Here is a 16,575-nt window from a genome sequence, read left to right as displayed (position 1 = left end):
AAAAAAAAAAAAGAAAAAATCATATGAAGAAAACATTTAAAACTAAGATTACCAAAGATAAATGGGAAACCAGATAGTGGGTAATAAGAAAAGATGAGAGAATTAAATAGGGTTTTAAAAAAAAAACCTCTTAGAAATATAAAGAGTTTAACAACTGGAGAAATATTAGAAATAAGAGAAAAGGAAAACTGCAGTTTGAGGCAATGTGCAAACAGAAAAATCCTGTTAAGAACACAGGTTTTCCTGTAAATAAAATAAAGTTCATTAATAATAAAAAGACCAAAAACTCATCTATTTGCAAGAGTGTGCATACACGCTAAGCTCATGCATAAGTTTCAATTTACTATGAGATTTACTATGAGTTAGGAGAGGTGTAAAAAGTAAAACACTGGAGGAAGATAATATCATTTTTTGCATATGAGATGATTAGACATGCAGTAAAAACCACAGATTTGATCATGACAGATTTTACATAAGAAATCTATTACAAATTATTACACATTACTCAAAATACTATACAAAATCATTTTATTACAGCATTATGATTTGCTATCACTGCAATGTGGAATCTAGACCAATAATTTGCAAGTAGAAGTGATACCCCCTGCCCCCAAGACATTTGGCAATGGGGGGGAAGAGGGTGCATGGGCTAGCATTTAGTCAGCAAGTCCAAGGATGTTCTGTGTCTTCCAAGTCAAAGCACATTTAGGACCAAAATGTCTAATGTGCCCTGATGAGAAACACTAAACAGATGAAAAAGGATGCTTGTCTTGTATTTATATAACAATAGGGTTAATTTTTAAATTCAATTTTGTGATAAATTAATTTGATTGCGATAAAGGTTTGTCTTACACCTTAATTTACTGTCTCAAGTTTAATTTAAATCAGACATATAGTTCTGATAAAGATATTTCAGTTACTCTAATGTAAGACTTAATTATCTCTCAACAATTGACAAAGTGGCTAAAAGAATGTCAGAAGTTTAAAACAACAGCTCCAATAAGTATTCATTTTTCAAAATAATACCTAGAGCAATGGTTACATTGAATGCATGCATCTGCATAGTTTTTACCAAGTATGCCCATGAAATTTTTATTTATCTAAGGTTTCCTAAGGCAAAGCAATTTAAGTTGAAGTTCACTTAAAATTAAGAAGTTTTGGGCCGGCCCGGTGGCGCACTGCTGTAGTGCGCCGCTTGGGAAGCACGGCGGCGCTCCCGCCGAGGGTTCGGATCCCACATACAGACCGGTTCCTGCTCACTGGCTGAGCGAGGCGCGGGAGCAACACCAAGGGTTGCGTTCCCGTTGCTGGTCCCGGTCCAGTACGGGGCGACACTGAGGGTTGCGTTCCGTTGCCGGACACGGAAAAAGACAAAAAAAAAGAAGTTCTATAATGACAACAATGGCAATATACTGAAGTACTGCAATGGATTGAAACACAACAAATATGAGTTAACAATGATTCTAAAAAGGATTCTAGGAAACCAATTCAATACTGTGAAAAAATAAATGAAAAAGCTGATAAACAAGGAAAAGAAAGAATTAAGCACTTACCCTGCCTTTACTATGTAATTTACATGACTGTGTAAATAAACAGAAAATGAGGGTAAGTTTCTCTTTAGAGATGCACTACAATGGCTACAAAATCACAAAAAGACAACCTGATTGTTAAGTGTCTCCTGATAGAAAAGCACACCACCACCTATTGAAGCAGCCTGATTTTGATCAAGCCTCTTGACCTAACTTCCAAATTTACAAATACTGAAGACAAGGAGACAGATGAAACTATACCATAGGTAACCACTAAGCAAAATATAGACTCTAAGAAACTCAGTCCAGTTTCCTCAACAAATAAGTTGTAAAAATGAAAAAAAGAAATTGAGACATATATTAGAAGATAAGAAAAACATATCAACCAATCACAATGTATCTACTTTATTGGATCCTAATTCAAATAACACCCATGAGACATTTGTATATTTGAACAATGACTGATTAACAAACTACTGCATAATCTTTAGGTGTGTTATTACTTTGTGGTTAAGTAAAACAGTCTTTACCTTTTGAAAATGCATACCGAAATATATGCATCTTCAAAAATACAGATGAAGTGATGTATGAGATTTGCTTCAATGTAATATGGGAGGGTAAAGTAGACGGGGGTATGGATGAAATAAGATCAGCCATGGATTGTTTAACTATTGAAACTGGCTGAAAGCTACATGGAGATTCATCCTAACTAGTCTGTTTACTTTTGTATGTTTCCAGTTCTCCATAATAAGAAGTTCATTAAAAAAATTAAGAAACCTCAGCAAAAGGGAAAAGTGATCATTTGCAATATGTTTATTTTAGGATTTTTTAAAAAGAACAAAATTAATATTTGGCAAAGTCCTCTAATGGAAATGAGGCTATTAAGCAACTGGAAAGACATAATAAAAATGTTTTAGAAAAAATTTTTAAAGCACTGGTGCAAATAAAATGAAAAACTAAAGGTACACTATTTAAAACTGCCACTGAATTCCATATAGATCGCATGCCTCTAAGTTTTTGTTCAAAGCCTTCAAATGCCAGATTTTTCCTCATTGTAATACCAGGTAAATATAGTACAAGCATATATATAACAAATCCAACAAATAACACATAAGTACCCTTAGAAACAAGTGTGAAGCAAGAATAAATCATAATCCCAATGCCTTATGGTGCTCTTTATATTTTGTTGTTGTACTATTTAAATTGAGAAGACTACAGAAAGCAATAGGAAGCCATAAAAAATAGGTAGCCACAATCTTCTGAGGTCGATTCTCTTGGGGATACTGAATAAATGGATTCTTAACCTACTAAAATTTAATGTGAAGAAATGATCCACTTGTAAAGGACCTGTAAGATTATAAATGGCAAAACTAAACTACAAATAACCACACTCAGAAAGGGAATGAATGGTGTTTATAAAAAGTGAGATGCATGGATGTAAAGGGAGAATCATCATGATGATTTATAAGTAAAGGAAAGTAAAGTAGTAGCAAAATTCATGTTTCCTGAGGCCTTTCATTCAGACCAAAAGATGTGGAGCTATAATCCCCAAAGCAATTTCAGACTAGAGATGTCTTTACTTTTCCACAGACAAGCTGGAAGTTAAACAGAATGACAAAGTATATTTGCTCAGGGACACTGAAGCAGCAAGGAAACTTTGGAAGGGAATAACTGGTCCAAATCCCACCAAAACAAGCAGACTACACCCTGGGCAAATCTGATCCTCACTATTGATATTACTCTTAATGTTAATCACTACCTACTGACCAGCACATCCAAAACAGGTGCAATAAACAAGCTTATGCTGTTTACCTACACCCTTGTAAAACATGAAATATCAAGAGAGAAAACTCAAAGCTTTAGGATTTAACATTAATACTGCATTTAGACAAGATGCAATGCATAGATCTGATTCATAAAACTCATTAGTTTCATCAATCTAAAATGAACTATATCAACCTACCAGGGCACCCTAAGAACATTAGGTCTATTATGCTAAGTGAACCAGCTTCTCTTTCAAAGAGACTCATTATAAAATAGCAAGTCCCCATATTAATATCTGAGAATAATTTTTGTATAAATTCACAAGTTTAGGAAAAAACAGTGTTTAAATAAACTATGAAACTATATAAAACATTAAGAGGGACCTAATACATAAAAAGTCAGATCTGGTACCAGGAATAAAACATAACACATGCACATGTTGCTGAGATGTCAGCTTGAAAAATCCTCTAAAATCCTGTGTTGTTGGAGCTTTTCCTCATAAAGTACTACACAGAAATTCTTATCTGAAGAGAGATTTTTTTCCAACTTCAAAGCAATTCATTAACATGGACTGCACTTCATAGTACCCCAGAGGAAAAAGTAGAGGTAGATTTAAAAGTTATCCTTTTGCCCACAAGAAAAGGCATACACAAAGACTATACAGCAAAAAACAATGATTTACCTTTTCCATTATGGTTATATTCAATCCCTGACCTTCTTCCTCACAAGTACAGAGAACAAGACAGGACAGCAGGCAACTTGGGGAATATTCCCCAAAAAGAAAATGGTTCTGAATGACAATTTTTTTAAAAAATGTAAGAAGAGCCTAGCATCCCCAAGCCAAAAAAGCAAACATTCTTCTTACCCCACTCAACAACTGGAGCTTACTTGTCAGATTCTAAAACCTTTCAAGAACAGAATTTTGAATCCTTTGAGAGATAAGTAAAGTGGAATACACTTACAAGCATGTACCTTATAGACCCATAATCAACTTTGAAAGCTTTTACCATATTTTTCAAACAGCACTGTACAAAAGTGAAAATGCTTACTTTCATGTAAAAAATAAACCCAGGATCTGTCATGTATACGCACTACATATGTGACATTTGGCAACTTTCTTAACTCTCAGATTCAGTTTTGAAATCTAAAGGAGATTAATATTTACTTCATAGGGCTGTTTGGGGAATTAAACAATATATTGTACTAACAGGTACTGTGCTGTGGAACCTAGTTCAGTGCCAGGCTCGTACTTCCCCTTTACTGTTTTTGAAGTGAGAGTAAAAGTCACCCATTCGTGGAAGAGTATCATTTGTGGCAAAGAAATTGATTTATCACCGAATACCCATATACTCCCTGTCTTAGTCCATTTTCTGTTGCCATAACAGAATACCTGAGCTTCGTAATTTATGAAGAAAAGAGGTTTATTTACCTCACAGTTCTGGAAGCTAGAAGTTCAAGAACGGGCAGGTCCATCTGACAGCTTCTGGTGAGGGCCTTGTGCCACGACAAAACAAGGGTTTGAAACGGAAGGGGAATCTAAGGGGAATCGGGCATGTGGGCAAAGTGCAAAACAAGAGAAGCAACCTCGCTTTACAACAACCCACTCTCATGGGAACCAATCCATTCCCAGGAGAACTAACCCAGTCTTTTGAGAAAGACATTAATCCATCTTAACAACCTAATCACCTCTTAAAGGCACCACCTCCCAACACCACCACACCAGGGACCAAGCCTCAACATGAGTTTTGGTGGGGACAAGCCACATTCAAACCACAGCACTCTCCCACGTTTTTCAGCCACTTTGCAGTTAGCCAAGGCCCTGTGACTAATTCATGTCTTGCATCCAGACCAAAGCACTTAAAAGTTGGCACAAGGCCCTCCACCTCTCTTGCTGGGACACATATTCCAAATGGCAGAGCTACAAGTTACAAGCAGCATAAATGTGAGTCAACACGGGGAAGAGCTACCCAGGAGAGTCCCTGGACCAACAGTGGACTTCATATAAATGAGAAAAAAAAAATTTAATACGTTGAATCACTAAGCCTTCTAGGTTTGTTTGTAATCACAATACAACTAGCAAAATTTAATGTCTCCTTTATGGTCTAATTGCACTTAAATCTTGCAAGACAAAATACATACATAAAAAATGGCAAGTCTTGTGTTTAAATATTAAAGGATATCTTCCTTTCTGTGAAATTTTGTATATCTAAAATGAATGGAATGATTAAAAGACAGCAGAGCAGACAAGTAATCCAATACATACAGAACACTTAAAAAGAAACCAATAACTATAGTTTCACCCTTAAGAGTACATACAGAACACTTAAAAAGAAACCAATAACTATAGTTTCACCCTTAAGAGAATAGAACTCTAGAATCAAGAGTCTAAAATCTTTTTCTAGTTAAGCATACAAGTTATAAAACAAAAAAAGCAATGATCCAAAAATAACTGAGAAACTGACATCAGCTATTAGGAAACAGGTAAGAAGAAAAGAAAAGCAAGACTATAAAACAACCTTTCACCATGAGGAGTAGTAGTAGTCACTGTTATTGTAATAGCAAAATTAGTACAGGGCCATAATTGCTTATCCACAAATCTGGAATCCTAAAAGATCTGAAAATCAAAGGTTTTTAAATAAGGTTGGTGCAAAATAATTTGGTAGCAACACCAAATCTGAACTGACCTGAAACTACCTGTAATTTTTAGTTATCCCTCTTAGTGTGAATATTCATACTTTTTTATGTAAACATATTAATATGTTTATTATAAAGCACTGCGGGGGAGGGGTGTTACATAAAATACAATAAACACATCACATTACCTTTCTAAAATCTGAAAACTTCTGCATTCTGAAACACATCTGGCCCTAAGGGTTTGAAATAAAGGATTGTGGACTTGTGACAACAGAATAGAAGTAACCTCTGTATTATCTTAATGATGAAAATAAAAACCAAATGAAGAGCCTGGCTTTCTAACTTGGGCGTAATTCAATCAACATAAAACTGAATTTTGATGACTTTCCAATGGTATTTTTCCTTGATGTTACTTCAATATTCCTAATAAAACATAGTATATACAACCAGCCTGAAGCTAGATCATGCAGGAATATAATTAACTGGTAGAAGAACTTAAAGAAAGAAAAATATTGCTGTAAGTATTTCTGGCCTCAAAAGACCATAATTTAGCAGGTAGTCAAGGTAGCCATTCCTGTGGTTTCACATAAAAAATAACAAACGTCAGGTAATATAAGATGTATATAAACTTACAACATGGGACTAGCAGGAAGCAGGGACACCAATTCTGAGGAAGGCGCAGGTGAATGTATTAATCATGCATCACTAATAAGACAGGAAAACAGTCGAAAGCAAACTGTCCAAAAATCCAAGAGACAAAGCATAGGAACAAGTAACTATAAACAGGGTTTTCACAACTGACACTTTCGTCCAGATAATACTTTGTTGTGAGGGATTGTCCTATTCACTGTAGAGTATGTAGTAGTATCCCTGTCTTCTACCCACTAATGTCAGCAGTAACCAACTTCTCCCTCAGTTAAGAAAAGCAAAAATGTGTCGAGGCATTGCCAATTGTCCCCTAGGTTGGCGGATGGAGGAGGAGGCAAAAATAGCCCCAGTTCAGAACCACAAATCCAGAGGCAAAAGAAAATTAAAAGTTTAAAGATGTTTTGTCTTCTAGATTCTAATAAAATGCCCCAATATACTTCCCTGTCAAAAATAATATGGGGAAAAAAATCACTTTCTATTTCTCTAGATCTACAGGTAGTTTTATCATGTTTTTAACTCATATTTGTAAGAAAGAAGATAATGGAAGATCAAGTTCTCCATTCTCAATCTGAATGCCCTTACACTCTAAGCAAGACTTACTGATTTTCCTATAACTGAACACATCCATTTGTTGTTACAGCATCTCACTTCAAGGAGGGAAAGGAAGGAATAACGTACCAATTGGTTACCTACAGAAAGGAACACAACAATCTGCAACATGTAGTTACAAAGTAACCATATAACTTTTCTTAAAAGCACACAACTGTTTTCACCCACCTTCTATTTATATATCCTTTATATTATTTGTATTCAATTTAATAGGCCCCTAAAAGAAATGTGACCTTTTTGCTAGGAAGAATGTTGTTTTTCAATCATGCATTCCTTTGGAAAATGTTTTTAATCACACAACAGTATTGAGTCCTTCTGCTGCACTGGCATATGGGGGGGAATAATTAGGCTTACTGCAATTATCGATTTCCTTTTATGAGCAAATAAAAATGGTAGCTAAATAATTTTTGAATAATCCTATTAAATTATGAAAAAAGTAAAGAATATGTGGGATCTTTAATAACTTTTCTCCAACCATCCAAAATCATTGTTTTGCCTGAAGTTTCTATTTCTATGTCAATGTGAGATTTCAGTTTATTAATTTAACAAACCTTCACATGCAAAACACTGTGTGCAGCAAGAGATATGAAAATGAGTAAGACAAACTCTCCCTTCAAGGAACACGCTTGCAAAAAGGTAGACAAAAAAACTACAATACAACATTAACAACCTACTGTATTACAGCTGTGTTGCAGCAACTATCAGCTCATTGAAAAATAAAAACATCAATTCGCTTTGATCATAAACAACTTAAAATTATCAGTAATGCCAAGTCCCCAGAAAAATCCTCACGCTTTTCAAGGTCTATGCTGATGCCAAAATTAGATTTATTCATAATAAAATGAATGAGAGAAACTATCCATCTGTAGATGACCATGGTATGGAGGATGGAAAACACCTTCAGAGTAGTTCTGTATTACCTGTTTTACAAATCAAGCTTCCAATTAAGATTTAATTTTTATAAAAGGGGGCTCCAGGGTTGTTTTTTTTTTAACAGTTGAAAATAAAAAGATTGGATAATTAGTGAGATACAATTTTGTTTTACATAATAGAGTACCTTCATATAGCACACACTGTCTAAGTAAAACAATAAAAACAATTACATGTATAAGTAAAAAAGAAAAAGCAACTCATCTACATGTGTGGGAGGTTTTAAAATCAAGTACTGCATAAGCAACAAAAGTTATGTAGCTATTACATATTATTTCAATCATTACCTGCCTTTATATGCCAATGAAAAAAAGCTTTCAAAATCTCTCCTTAGATCACAATCAAGAACTTAGCTAAAGTAACAAAGCCAGTAAGCAGGAGAGCACGGATCTGAACCCAGTCTTGCTCCAGGACCAGCACTTTTCAAACCTTAATGTCTGAGGGTACTTCAAAAAGTTTGTGGAAAATAGAATTAAAAGATAAAATGAATTTTTCCAAGTATCCTCATACATACAATTCACCTGCAAATCTTGTTAAATTCAGATTCTGACTCAGTACTTCCGCCTCAGGGTGAGGCAAGATTCTGCATTTCTAACAATCTCACCTGTGATGGAGATGCTGCCAGATCACTCTTGAAGTAGCCAAGTTCTAGTCTACCCCACAAAATGGTGGAAAGTAGTGGCAACCCTCAGGAGGAGGCAGAGTTCATCCTCAGTGAGACAATTAGGCTTATGAGCAAGTTAGGGGTTGCCAACTTCTAGTTTTGAATTTAACTGCTTCCTTTATGATCGTTTTTTTTTTGAAAGGAAGTTAGTAAAATTTAAGTATTATAGTACCTGATTTCAGGTTTTGCTAGTTAACATATTATTAACACTATTAACTTGATACTGTATTAATAACCCCACTAAGGCCTTTCCCACATCCAAAACTATTTACAAATACTCCTGAATATCTACTTTAACATTGATTCAATATGAACATATTAAAAAATATTTTTAAAGTGTTTATATGCACTTTTTCATACATGGAAAGAAATAAGAGGTTAAGTTAGAAATCTAGTACCTTTCTGAACTTTTGCTGTTTGTACAAGCAGTGTCTAAGAGAGGACAGAGACACCCATTTGGGAAACAGATGGAATGTAAATGTCTTAATAACATCACTAAACAATTCTAGTCAATTTTCTCTAAAAACAGGTAGGGAAATGATAACACAGTTTCCCTCCCCTCTCTTTGATGTATCAATTATTTATATACTAATCCAGAATGTAGTATGTAACGAGTATAAAAAGAAACTGATTAATAAATATTATATCCCTATGTTTAGGGCATTTTGGCTTACGGTCCTCCAATACCTAAAACCCGAAACATCATCAAATCATTGGAAATAACAGATTTATAAAACTTTTATACTATTAGGAAAAAAAATATGAATACTATCAAAATATATTCAAATATGCTTATTGACATATCCTTAATTCAACAATTAAATCTATCCTAACAGCACCCTGAGTGTATACACATTAGACATAACTATATAATAGCTAAAGAATATTTTACTAATTAAAACACAGGAAGGGATTTAAGAGAAATCTCCCTTGCCTGAGTAATTTTGGTTTTGCTGAATTTTCTTGTATTTCATTCAAATTTTTCCTAACTGTACACAGACATAATTCCTGAGGTAGAACTAAATCTTTGACAAGCTTGTAAAAATCATATTCAAAACCATAATGGGATTCTGATTAAATAACTACACTTGAAAGTCAAAAGCATTAAGTTTCATAGATCTCAGGCACTATGAATTCGCATACTCTATAATTTATGAATATAGAATCTCATCTTTAATTGTAGTATAAATTAATAAATTTAAACCATACAATCACCATAAAGCTAAAATTCTCATTTCTGCACTTGTGAATTAAAAGAACATAACATTACAATCTGTCACAGTTCTGACCAGGAAGCAAAAATAAAAGACAAATTCAGGCTTATCTGTCAAACTTTTAAAATTCCTCTACCAAACATTTCAAATTCCCACTCAAGAACAAGGACTAAGCCTTCTTCCACCCAAAAGAATCTGAAGACAAACAAAAGTACCTGCATATTTTACAGGTGAGGCATATAGAAGACTGTCCCTATAGCAATAAGAAACTTCTCCCAGTCCCCTACTAAGACTTAAACTTTGTTTTTTCATTAATTACTTACATGCCACAAAGAATTTCATATATTAAAAGAACTGGAGAACTAAAAGATATCTGCAAAAGTTTACAGTCTTAACAGCTTGTGTCAAGGGAAAGCAGAGATGAGATGTAATCCATGTTGTTCACAAGCAAGCCCAAAGTTTTGCTATTTCACTAGTCTAATCATCAAATGTGAAGCATTATTTCATGGACTTAAAAGAAATCTGGTATACAAAGAGAAAACCATAAGATAAGCGAAACTTTCTATGTCATAGAAGATTTTACCCCCTCTAAAATAATCCTCAGTGACCTTGTAGGAAACATTCCTGGGTCAAACATGTAAAGCAGATTTCTTCAGCAACTGTAACACTAGGCTACTGCTCTGAGGGCATTCAACACATGTCTACTGGGCTCTCTAGATTTACACACGTCCACTAGCCTGTGCCATTTGCAGAAAATCAACCGAAACCTTTAAAAATGTTTGACCTTACATGCAATTTTAAAACATTTCAGAGTTTTGAACTGATAGATCTTTACATCTTTCATAATGGGAAATATCAGAATACACTCTGCAAGTGAAGTGATTCTTCAAGAGAGTAAATTTAACTTGACCTCCCTAAATGGCTACAGATTTGACACACCATTTAGAAGCCTGTAAGGAAATACTTTGATTTACTTATTCTCTAAAGCAGCTCTATTCAACAGAAATATAAATGCAAGCCACATAGGTGATTTTCTAATACCCATATTAAAATGGTAAAAAAAAAAAAAAAGTAAAATTAATTTAAATATTTTATATAGCACAATGTATCCAAAATATTATCATTTCAAAATGTAATACGTATTTGTTTTTAAATGGGATATTTTACATTCTTTTGTGCATACAAAGTTTTCAAAGTCCGATGTGTTTTTACATTTACAACACATCTCATTTTGGACTAGCCACAACTGAAGTAATCAGGCCCCATGTGGCTAGTGGCCACATTATGGGACAGCACAGCTCTTAATACTCTGAGATCTGACATAACACTCTCTGTTCAAAATTAGTTTACATTCGTGTATCCTTTTTGAACTGAAATGGTTGAAATAACAAATATAAGCAAAACTATTCACTGGATAAATCAGGATCAGATCACCTTATCTAAGGATCCAGTTAACACACACAAGCAGCAGCAACTGGATTATTCCCTATTATATTTCAAGTAGATTTCAGAGATAGGTCTAACCATCACAACTGAACATAATTTGTGCAAAAATATAGGTTAGACACTAAAACATTTTCATATCAAACCATATCACTGCCTTATTTGTAGCAATGACGGTCATTCTTAAGCACATTTCTCATGCAAATTATCTACAATATTGTTTTCTAAGTTTGATGAATTTTTTTAACTATACAGTCACTGTTAAAAAAACAAACAGTGAATATATAAGACGAAGTGAAAAAAAAATCACTGGGGAAAACAAGATTAACCGGCTACTTTTAATATATCTTATATCAACCAACAATCCTACATTATTCTACCTGAGACCAACTGAAACAAATTCTTCCCACAATTCCAATTCATTTACTGCTTTTCACACACATATTTCAACTACCAAAGTTACTAAAAATTTCCCCAAGTAATTAGGACATTTGCTTAAAATGTAAATAATCCCAACAATGTCTTCTGTAGAAAACAACAACTAAAACCATTAGCTCAGCACACATAAAATTTGTCCTGAAGGCAAGTTACTGAATAAATCAAACAGAAACAACTCCACTCTTGTTGACTGCATTTACATTTTGTAACACCACATTCAGCAATTTCTAAATTTGGAGGGTCAGTTGGGACTGCACACAAGCAGTAACTTTAAAGCTTAACAAAATTTTATAAGTTTCTGCAATATACTTCTGGATAAACATGCTCTGCAGAAATACAACAGAACAAAAATCAGCACCTTTCATACTAATCTCACTAAGAAGCACAAAATCGGCATATACATAAATCCACAATGTATGATACATGCTATAAAGTACTTTTTCTCCTAATTTTACTTAATTCACCTTACACAGTTTTTGTTTAATGCACTTGCAAAGCTGTAAAAAAGCAAATGTAGCCCCTTCTGCTGCACACATATCCAGCGAGGATAATAATCTCTTGCTATTTTTCCACCATTTGAAATCAAAAGAACAAAATTGTTTCTTACCTGCAGTTAGGAGGAGGATCAAGGGTTATTTCAGCTAGCTCCTTCTGAATTCTGTTAGTGAAATGAGAACATACAAAAAGGATTTGAGATAGCCTACAAAATAACCGGGGAATTACACTGCCCTCTACCACCATGCAGTTAAATGCAAGGCTGGCTTTGCCTTCAGTAATGCTAACATGGCTGCTTCCTCTTTGTTCTCAGAGGCATAACCCAAATCCCTTAACAGAAACTTTGCAGCTTTTTTTCTCACTTGCTATTGTAAATAAATCAGTCATTGACACCTGATTTGAGAAGTAGTCCTCCATTAGTACTCGGTAAAGAATATAAAATCAGTTTTAAAATACTTTTTACCAAAGAAATTCTCTTTTCAAGCTTATATGCAAATGAGACAAAAAGGGAGGAGGGAAAGCACTAGAACATTTGACAATGACTTCAAGTCACTTTCACTGAGGTAAAAATTAACAAGCTACTGCTAAAGCACATTAATAGTTTTGACAATATTTTATCTGTCAAAAAAAAAGTTTAAAATTTACACGTCTTTACCAGTGAAAAACTTCCAAAAATGAACTGGCATTCGTATTTAACCATTTCTCTTTTCCCTGATCTTAGGTACAGCACTTAAATTTAATAAATTTTGGGAGAAAGAAAACAAAACGAAGATAAAAAGGGGAAAAAAGCAATTCTCTGATTTTTTTCAAATTTAAGATGTTTTCAAAACTTAAGACGTGTTTCATGTGTTCCGCAACAAGATTACAACAAATTGAGAAGGATTTTAAATTATTTCAAAGACAGCTGCTGAATATTCTCAAATTACTAATACTTGATTATTGGTACAATAAAGGTGAAAATCCACAGAAAAATAAGACTATTTTTGAATCACTACAGAATGCAATATTAGATCAGTTTTTGTATCTTTTTTCCTTTAGTCGTGATCAATAAAAATCAACAATGTCAATATTGCCTAATGCTGTAACTACATTTTACATATAATTACTAGAGTTCATGAATACTCCACTATCACTGATGGAGAGCCATTGACAGAATCTCTTTTCGCCATCACAGAAAATATAAATCAACAGGAAACAAATGATCTTTCACTTCTACCCAACAAAATATGTTTTTCCTGCTGTTGAGTATCAATGTGTCAAGCACATCCACACGTTTCAGAGTGAAGAGTCACAAGGACAATGAAAGTTTTCAACTGCCAACTGACACCTAAAATTGTAAATGGCCACTTTTCAGTTTTATTTGCCCTGGCAAGAACAGGGAAGGATAACCACAATTTAACTACAAAAAGTTATACCTGTGATGCATGATTTAAAGTCTTATTTGTAAAACTAAGCAGATTGGAGCACAATTTAAAATCCGTTTTCAAATATAGCCATGGCCTGGAATTTACAAATTTCCTAGCAATCGTGCTCATTTGTGATCACTAAGTTTCATGAAGAGAAGCACTGCTGACCTCTAGAAGTGTCAATTCCACTAAGGAAAAGTATGACTCATAAAAGGAAACATCCCCAATTACCATCTAATTTGGGTTCAACAAATTTTCCTTGCCAACTCCTTAACAATCTGTCAGAATGTTGGTCCACCTCTACTGAAGGACACTCTTACTGAAGTTACCAAAGTACAGAACAGTTTGCTTAAAAGTGTAATTCTAATGAGGTCACTTATGTACCACCTAAACAATATCAACTCGTTCATGTACAAATAAAATTGATCATGAAGTAAATACTTCTCCTCAACTATTGCTACTGATGTAAAACTAACATAAGCGTCTAACCATTTGTAAGGCAACCTGACAATGTGCCTTTTACACATTACCTTTTAGCACTAGTGGATAACTTAGCAGTGGTTTTGCTAGAGAGTTTGGTGTTTTTCTTCTGTTGGGTGGCAGGTTTTCTTTCTTCTTGTTCTTCGGGCTCTGGAGCGGCTGGGTCTCGCTGGTCCGCATCTGAACTGCCACTGCTAGTGCTGGGGCTCTCATCATCGGACCTTTGCCTATCACTGGACATCTTGGTGAAGTTCCCTCTTGGAAAACTTTTAAAAGGAGGGGAGAAGAAATGTTAAATCTAAGAAATAAACCAACAGCATTTTCTTTTCTTAATATTTACCTAAAATCGTATTTTAATAAAACTTCAAAAGTGTTCACACTTATCTCATCGTACAGCAAGGTTACAGGGGAGGTGATGTGTCTCACAACGCCAACGTTCAGGGATTTACAGAACTCAAGTTAGAAAACCCACTCACATTTTTTTTCCGTCCCTTGGACAATCTATCAATTGTCTACTTTCTCAGAAGGCATGAAACAGATTTGCCAGGGAACTTAGGCAACGAGCATTAATAACATATGACACACTGTAAATAACAGATCTCGCTGAAAAATGCTAAAAAGTCACTAATAACGTCTAAATATTTACACGCTGACATTGGTCAAAGCTACCAAATTCCCTTTCCGAGAGGAAAACACACCCTGTTAATCGCCCATATGCTTATTTAAGGTGGCGATTTCTCCTCTGTGCACGTAAAGCCTTTAAGCACAACACTTAAAAATTTAAAAATCAACTAACCAGCTGCTCTAGCCGTTTGCACGACCAGCAGCGAAGATTCATCCGGCCAAGACCGAGCTGCCACCCTGGGAAAAGCAGAATCCAAACTGCACCTTCTGCAAAGCTCCCAACGCCTCCAAGGTCCCTCGCTCAATTTTAACCTCACGGACCGACATTTTGTCCAAAATAACGAAAAAAAAAAAAACAGCCCAGAAGAAAAACAAACAAACAAACAAAGCCCCAAGAAGTGCAAAGAATACTATACCCAGCAAAGCTATTCTTCAGAAAATGAAAGAGAGATAAAGGCTTCTTTAGACATACAAAAGCTGAGAGAGTTCATCTACACCAGACCTATCTTCCAAAAAATGCTAAAGGGAGTTGTCAAGCTGAAATAAAAAGATGCTAATGAGTAACATGAAAATATCTGAAAGTATAAAACTCACTGGTAAAAGAAAGTGCACAATCAAACTTAGAATACTCTAAAACTGTAATGTTGAGGCACAAATCAATTATATCTTTAGTACGGAGGTTAAAAGAAAAATACTATTAAAAATAGTAATAGCTACTATAGTTTGTTAAGGGATGTACAATATAAAAACATATAAATTGTGACATTAAAAACATAAAATGAGAAAGGGTGGAATAAAAATGTAGAATTATTTTATATGATGAAATTTAAGTTGTTATGAGCTTAGAATAGCCTGTTATAACTGTGAGATATTCTATGTAAATATCATGGTAACCAAAACTTATTTATTTATTTATTTATTTTCAACATGTGGTTAGCATAATGCCTACTTCAATGCACTGTGGTAAGAATTAAATGTACTTTGTGCTTTGGGGATTTCTCATAAAGTCTTTGCCCAGTCCTATCTCCCAAAATGTTTCCCATATGTCTTCTTCCAGGAGTTTTGTTGTTTGGGGTCTTATACCTAAGTCTTTAATCCACTTTGAGTTGATTTTGCTATATGCCAAGTGGTATACATCTAGCTTAACTCTTCTATACATAGATATCCAGTTTTCCCCGCAACATTAACTGAAGAGCCTGTTCTTTCTCCAATGTGTGTTCTTGGTTCATTTATTGAAGATCAGTTGGTTGCAAGTACATGGGTTGATTTCTGAGTTCTCTATTTTGTTGCATTGGTTCAGGTGTCTGTTTTTATGCCAGTCCCATGCTGTTTTGGTTACTATGACTTTGTATTATAATTTGTAGTTGGGTAGTATAATGCCTCTGGTTTTTTAATTTTTTTTTTTTTCTCAGAATTGCTGTGGCTATTTGAGGTCTCTTTTCCATATGAATGTTAAGATTGTTTTTTCTATTTCTATGAAGTATGTCATCTGGGCCCGCCTCCGGGGCGAGGCTGCCCATTGAGCTACCCGCCTCCCCAGGGCTGGCTGCATCCCCTTTGCCGGCGCAGGGGCCGCCCTGGATTCCCGGGCCCCAATACCTGGGCAAGGGCCCTGTGCGCGTGGCTGGGACTCCCTCGCTGCCCTGGAGACTGGAGACTTATGGGTGCTGTGGACGAGGCCAGGCACGTAGGCGGAG

The 16,575-nt window shown here is 34.9% G+C and overlaps 1 protein-coding gene across 1 annotated transcript in view; it reads right to left on the bottom strand.

The window, feature by feature from the left end:
- Positions 1-15,287, bottom strand: part of UBE2E3 (ubiquitin-conjugating enzyme E2E 3) — an 86,930-nt gene extending 71,643 nt beyond the window's left edge. Inside the window, exons 1-3 of the mRNA XM_008580902.1 lie at positions 15,051-15,287; positions 14,305-14,520; positions 12,481-12,531 (exon numbers count right to left, since the gene is read on the bottom strand). Coding sequence (XP_008579124.1) covers positions 12,481-12,531; positions 14,305-14,495 — 242 coding nt within the window. The 5' untranslated portion in view covers positions 14,496-14,520; positions 15,051-15,287. The remainder of the gene's footprint in view (positions 1-12,480; positions 12,532-14,304; positions 14,521-15,050) is intronic.
- Between the last annotated feature and the right edge of the window lie 1,288 nt (positions 15,288-16,575).

This window comes from Galeopterus variegatus, unplaced genomic scaffold (genome assembly GCF_000696425.1).
Source record: "Galeopterus variegatus unplaced genomic scaffold, G_variegatus-3.0.2 Scaffold2200, whole genome shotgun sequence".
In the NCBI taxonomy this organism is placed as follows: Eukaryota; Metazoa; Chordata; class Mammalia; order Dermoptera; family Cynocephalidae; genus Galeopterus; species Galeopterus variegatus.
This window is presented reverse-complemented; position numbering and strand designations above follow the sequence as displayed.